Genomic DNA, 7,500 nt, shown 5'->3' with positions numbered 1-7,500 from the left:
ATATTCTTTAGAGTGCCATTAAATCTTTCACAAAGACCATTTGCTTGGGGGTGGTAGGGAGTTGTGAATGAGTGTTGGATTCCCATGAGTTTCATGGTTTCATGCATCATATGTGATGTAAATTGGTGTCCATTGTCCGACAGTATCTCATTTGGTATGCCTATTCTAGTAAAAATTGTCATCAATGCTTCAGCTATGTGATCCGATGTAGTTGATTTCAATGCTATCGCTTCTGGCCACCTGGTTGCGTAATCGACTAGTGTTAGTATGTGTGTATGGTTTCTATCTGATTTTGTTAAAGGGCCTATAATGTCAATTGCAACTTTTGAAAAACTTTTTCAATAACTGGGGTTGTCTCTCATGGCAATCTCGGTATTCTGCCTTTTGCGACTCTTCTTTGGCATGTGTCACACGATTTCACATATTCTCGGACGTCTTTAGTAATTCCAGGCCATGTGAAATTCTCGGATATTCTCTTCAATGTGGAAGAGCTCCCAAGATGTCCAGAAGTTATTGAATCGTGCGCTATTCCAAGGATTTTGTTTCTGTAAATACTCGGCGTGACCAGTTGTTTAGCTATTTTGTTTCTTTTCCTATGTAACCTGAACAGAATATCTTTTTCAATGATGTATTCAACTTTTGATTTCGTCCCTTTGTTTGCGATATTGAAATATGAAGTTAAAGTCGGGTCCTTTTTCTGTTCTTCAATGAACGTGTTCCTGTCAAATTGTTGTGGTTCAAGAGAAATAGTCATTGGCTTCTCTGTTGTCTTAGTCATCTTTCTTGTTTCTGCTAGACAAGCTGTTTCTTGGGTTAATGACCATTCTTTTACATCTGTTGGGTTGTCTTTAAGACCTTTTATATTGCCAACAATAACATCAGCGACGGGGTTGGGAAGTATACAGCATTCCACTATTCCTGTATAGTATGGGGTTTCTATGTACACGTTAGCTGTTTCAAAGGTTTCGACTGTGCCACTGAATGTGATGCATTGTACCGTTTTTCCAGTTTTGTCTTCGTCATTGATCAAAGATGCTTTTATTCCTACTGTACTGCATCCTGTGTCTCTCAATATTTTGCAATCAGTTCCATTAGCTTTGCCTTCACAAAAAAATAGCGATCCTGATTTGTGAGTTTGTGTTAAAAGTGACATACCTTTCACGCAATACACATTTATATTTTCTCCTGACATTACTCGTGTCTGATTGTTTACACTTGTTTGGAGTGATGCATTTGCAGTTTCTTTTGGATATCCCACGATTTTGTAACATTTGTCTGCTGTGTGGCCTTTCATTCCACAATATTGACATTTAATTATAGGCTTGTTGGTTTTCTTATACTCAGTATTATTGTCAGTGCTATTTCTTGTTTTGTTTTGATAGGGTCGCTATGGTCTCTATTGAACTGTTTGTTCCCTGGTTTGTTACTATGATCATCTTGTTTCACTTGCGTGTTCCGAGTGATTGATCGGCTCGTTCTATTTGAGTACTGAACTTTAGGTGTACCTGGACTCTGAGCAGCAGCAGCGTAGTATGGTTCCTTCAATGTTCTGCTAAGGGGTGTCAATGGATGTGCGCTGTTAAAGTTTTCTGCGTAGATTTTTAATTTGTCCAAGTTTTCTGACTTTCTCTCTTTAAAGAATGCGACTAAATCTGGGTTGCAAGCTTGATAGATTCGATTCTTCAGCGTGAGATAGTAAAGGCCTGCAAAGTCGTCTTGTTTAACGTTTGCCAACTCAAGCCACCGATTTAGAAATTGAGTAATTCGGTTCACGAATGTATTAAAGTCTTCTCCATTTTCCGGTTTTGCAGTGTGAAACCTTTCCTGGTAACCATCTTCCGTTAATCTAAATCTTTTTAGTAGAGCGTCTTTAATTTTACCATAGTCATCTGCATCTTCAGTTGTTAAGGTATAGAAAACTTTTAGCGGTTCTCCAGATAAGCAGTTAATCAAGGCTGTGGCCCATTTGCTTTCTGGCCAACGATAACCTTTAGCCTGAACTTCGAATCGGTGTAAGAAGGATTCTAGGCAGTCTGAGCGTTCATCGTATGTTGGCATGCGTGGAAGTTTCACGAAAAATTCATCACTATTATTATGTTTTCTTTCATGACCGGTTTTTGTTTTTTCAATTTCCAGCATCATTTGGGTCCTTTTGGTTTCTTCTTCTGCTAAAGCTATTTGTCGTTTTAGTTCCCTTTCTTGGACTCTTTCTTCTCGTTCTTCTCTACGTATTCTTTCTTCGTGTTCTTTTTCTTCTCTACGAATTCTTTCTTCATTTTCTTCTCTACGAATTCTTTCTTCGTGTTCTTTTTCTTCTCTACGAATTCTTTCTTCATTTTCTTCTCTACGAATTCTTTCTTCTTTTTCTTCTTTTACTTTCTCTTCGCACCATGAACATATTCTATCCTGGGGTATTTCTAAGTCCTTTGCGAGACTTAAGTATCTTTTATATGCTTCCATTTTTGCAATAAATTAGTTACGATGTTTTATATATATTATATTGACAGGATACTGTTACTGACTGTTTTATTTATTTACACTTACTGGAATGAACTGTTCTATTTTTAGAAATCTCTCTCTCTTATTTCAACTTATTATGTATGTTGAATTTGATGCCTTTTATCGTTATATCTTATAAAGCAATGTGTCAATACAATGCGGAGTTATTATGACTTGTGTCAATAACAATGTGTCAATCGCGTGTACTCTAAACTATGTTACTACGAAAAATGTATCACCAATGTGTGTGACTCGTCGTTAGTTTGTGTACAATTATTCGCAATGACGCTAATATACTAGAGTGTGATAACAATAATAGGATGCCAAAATAATCCCAAGTTATCTATCACTAAATATAACACGACGGCTAGTAGACTCCTTTTATTATTATTTAGTTTTTAAAGACTCACTTTTCAGAACATAATATATAAGTGGTTTTCGGTAACAGTAATATGCCAAAAATGCATTTAAAACAAATCACTATGCAAAACAAATCACGATGTCTATAGTTACTATGTGATGCCCAACTCATGTAAAAGAGAATAATGAAGGATATATTTATCAACTCAGTTCGTGGCTGGGACCTCTCTCTTGTTCAATGGTTGTTCAACAATTGTAATTAGGCATTGAAGAGTGTTTAACAGTGATGTCTGAAATACAAAAACAATAAAATATCGTAAGATTTACAATAGTTACAAAATGTGTTCACAACACTGAGTGATTGGATGATAGGTGAATGAATCGTTATGGAATGTAAACATATTGAAAACAATTCATGAATGAGGCAAACAACAAAATGAAATGAGTGATATAATAACAAAGTGGACAAGGAATGAATGAATGAATGAAAAACTGAGTGAATAGATGAATGAATGAATGGATAATGTATGAATGAAAGAATGAAGGGAGGAATAAATGTATGAATGATTGGATAAATGAGTGAATAAACGAATGAATGGATGAATGAATGAATGAATGAATGAATGAATAAATGAATGAACAATGAATGAATGAATAATTTATAAATGAATAAATGAATGAAGGAATGAATCAATAAAATGCTATTCAATTTGAATGAAAGAATGAATGGATAAATTGCTATTCCATTTAAATGAAGAAATGAAAAAGAAAAAAAAATTAATCCTGTAAATATGGAGTTCAATTAAAATATGATCAAGTGGGGCAATTAAGAGTTTTACAATTTAAACTTTAAAGTTAGATGAAATAGATATAAGTAACTAAATAAATTCAATTCTTTATATGTGTCCCCTCCAAAATGTCATGGTCTCAGTGAGCAAAGAGCTACTCGACTATGCACAAAGATATATGTAGAATGAGGCCCCAGAATTTACTAGTTACTATAAATGAAAAACAATTAACGATTTGTTTACAATGAAATAAAAATAATGATGAAATTTAATTAAAAGAGATAAACAGTGATCGTGGCAGTTACAAATAGAGATATGAATATTTTACGTAACTTATGATAATATGTCAGGTTCGTAAGTTTACGTTTCCAGGCAGTTGATGGGCTTGGATGATCTATTCCTCTGATAACAGGATCGGACTCGTAAAATTCCACTTCCAGGCAATTGGTAATGGGTTAATATGTAATCCTTTGACAGCGGGCTCGGGTTTGATCCTTGAAGATTATACAATCAAAGTTAAAAGCTCCGGCGTCTTAATGGTGTAGATATAATATCTACAAAGTCCCAAAAGATAAAAATCTTACAGTATATAGAAGGAATAGAGCGACTGGCCGTCCGGCATAGATTGTGGAGAGAAAGTGAGTGTCAAATGTTAGACCTATCAGCTTTTATAATAAGTGGCTACGTGACAGAATGTAGAACGAAAAGTATTCACTAATTAGAAATTAATTCGAGGGAAGGCTATAAAAGGAAAGACGATCTAATATTAGAAGGTAAAGTTTATCTAAGCCTACCGAAATATAACTGGAGTGAGATGAATTCAGTTCTTAATAAAATAAAATTTAATAAGATAATTGTGAACAACCTTTACTGTGACAATGATAATAATAAATAATAATAATAATATAATAATAATAATAATAATAATAATAATAATAATAATATAATAATAATATAATAATAATAATAATATAATAATAATAATAATAATAATAATAATAATAATAATAATAATAATAATAATAATAATAATAATAATAATAATAATAATATAATAATATATAATAATAATAATAATAATAAAATAATAATATAATAATAATAATAATAATAATAATAATATAATAATAATAATAATATAATAATAATAATAATAAATAATAATAATAATATAATAATAATAATAAATAATAATATAATAATAATAATAATAATAATAATAATAATAATAATAATAATAATAATGTTCATCATTATTATTACCTTATCGTTATCAACATCACCACCACCACCACCACCACCACTAGCACCATAATCATCATCCTCATCATCATCCTCATCATCATCATCATCATCGTCGTCGTCGTCATCATCATCATCATCATCATCATCATCATCATCATTATCATTCCAAAAGAACATAAATAGCAAAAGAAATGAATAAATATATGAAATGATTTATCAATAAAATAATAAGAGAAGGACGAATAGGTGAAGCTAGCCTTGTTAAAAAGGTTTTGTTTACAATAATATTACTCTTCTTAACTTTCTCGATTTGTTCAGAATATGGAAAAAGTCAATGCCGTCGTCTTCTGGGACCGCAATAACTTTGAAGTCCAGAAGTTTGAATTTTCTGTTTAGTTCATCCTGAAATCAGAATGGTAAGTCCTTTCAATTTGCGTTATGATGAATTATTCCTGAATGAATAAAAAGCTCAGGAATATTTTGAATCGAATTTACGACAAGACTCAGTTAACTTTGTTTTCTCTTCTTCCTCTACCTACTTTGGATTGTTCCTTTCTTCGAACATGCTGTCTGACAAATAATTTTTGGGGGGAAATATTTTGAAAATGTACTTTAGAGGGATTTGAGTTTTGAATCTAACTGTCATTTGATGGAGCAGCCTTTTCTTCGCGGTTGTGAGGGAGGGATCATGCCCTTCTGCCACCGCATTATAAGATATCGTCGCCTAGGTATTCCATGAAGGAATATAAATAATTCATCAGGGATCCGCCATGTTGTCGAGGTGAGCAAATTGGGAGTTAATAATCCTGCCCAAGGAGAACAACGAAAGTGCCTGAGGCGGAGTTAGAACCCGGGACCTTTCGGGTCACAGTGCAAAGCCTTAAACACTCGGCCATTTCGGGACCTTTGCATGAGAAGTGAGTGCTCTACCAACTGAGCTCTTTGGACCCCCATAACATCCTAAGGACACCAAATAACAAAACGACCTTTGGTCACCTCTGTATTAATAAGATGTAGGTCAGCTTTCAGTCAGAGATATCATTCATATATTCGATAGTGCGTACGTATGCTGTAAAGTACAGTGTGCAGTTCTGTCAGGTTTGCAATTTTGTTGTTATAATTCCCTACTCTCTTTATTTCTCATATCTCTTTGCTCTTGTTTCTTAACCACATCCTTGTCAGAATAATTCTTGACTACTAATAATTTTCATATGACTATCGATATGGATGCATATAAATAAAAACAATAAATTGATATCCACTTTTATTCGTGTATTTCTGCATCCTTTCTGTGTATATCAAGAGAACTTTTGCCTCTTGGTCTCTGTTGAGAGATAGGGCTGCTCTGGTACTTTTTCAGTATATCTGGTTCTGGGTCATTTTCCACAATTGAGGTCATTAGCCCAGATGGCTGAATGGATAATGCTTTTACCTGGGACACCCAGGTTCGATTACTGCTATTAGCATTTCGTTTTTTTCCTTGAGAAAAATAAATGACCCGTCTTACTCAATTCGTGGCTACCGGGTTATTTCCGTCTTTTCTTGGGATAGACGCTTGAAATAAAATTCCTTTTAAGAATGATAAATGGAATTATATATATATTTCTATAAGATATTTGTAAATCAATATTATTTTGCTCTCACCTCTCTGTCTATCGATCGAATCCATGTCATTTTTGGTCTCTCAAATTTCTTTGCCCCTGAGGTTCTAATTTAGAGCGTGTTTGGACGCATGTAAAGCCGGCTCCATTCTAACGATGTGTCCAGTCCAATAAAATTCCTTCTTCGACACCTCTCGCCTTGCTTGAGTACACGACAAAACTTGAACTCTATTTGTCATAGATTTAGTCACACTATAGGTTTCACAGCGATTACAAAGATTTATTATACATTTGATTTGACTATCGTGATCGTGGATATTGCAATGAATGATTGCCCATATATTTCAACTATGTTTTTCACGTCATCATCTATTCCGCCCGAAGTGCACCTCGGATCCGCCAGATCTAATACAGAACTTCAAACTAATTATTTTATTTGTCTTAATAATGATTTTCCTTTAAAGTCTATATCATATAAATGGTATTGTATAAAGAACATGTTTATGGGATAATTAAGCATCATCCACAATTATCTCATTCTCTTTCACAGCACACAGTATCAACGGCTGATCGTCGATAGAGCAACAATCTACAAATAATGATTATTCACTACTTTGCCATCAATACCATTGCTTAAAACTAAATTAAACCGAATAATCTAAAACGTAAATTAATCGTTGTTTTTGTTTTCTTCCATTTTTATCCCGTGTCAATGAGAGTACAATGATATCATTTTCATGGGAAATCTTGAAAAATATATAACCGGATACAAATAAACGATTGGTTTAACCAGTTAACTGCAAATTCTGAAGACTTGTATTAACATTTTGGCAAGAAGACACGTCCTTCAAACATCGTTTGATTTAAATGACACTTATCTTGGCAAGGACTCTCATAACTAGAACCTTGAGAAGTCTTCTTTAGTCTCATGTTTGAGAGTCATATTTAAATCGATCGATATTTGAAGGAAGAGTTTTCTGGCCAGATTTTTCAACACATGTCTTTCC

At 33.5% G+C, this 7,500-nt stretch overlaps 1 protein-coding gene across 22 annotated transcripts in view; it reads left to right on the top strand.

The window, feature by feature from the left end:
- Positions 1 to 7,163, top strand: part of LOC144955833 (uncharacterized) — a 35,714-nt gene extending 28,551 nt beyond the window's left edge. For all 22 annotated transcript variants that reach the window (XM_078886143.1, XM_078886079.1, XM_078886176.1 and 19 more), the window contains 2 exons: positions 5,211 to 5,308; positions 7,044 to 7,163. In XM_078886143.1, the coding sequence (XP_078742269.1) occupies positions 5,211 to 5,288 (78 nt within the window). In that variant the 3' untranslated portion in view covers positions 5,289 to 5,308; positions 7,044 to 7,163. The remainder of the gene's footprint in view (positions 1 to 5,210; positions 5,309 to 7,043) is intronic.
- Positions 7,164 to 7,500: the final 337 nt, after the last annotated feature.

Source organism: Berghia stephanieae, chromosome 1 (genome assembly GCF_034508935.2).
Source record: "Berghia stephanieae isolate SIO BIC M18660-M18661 chromosome 1, UCSD_Bste_1.3, whole genome shotgun sequence".
Lineage (NCBI taxonomy): Eukaryota > Metazoa > Mollusca > Gastropoda > Nudibranchia > Aeolidiidae > Berghia > Berghia stephanieae.
Note: the sequence above shows the minus strand (reverse complement) of the source record. Positions and strands in the feature narration are given on the sequence as shown.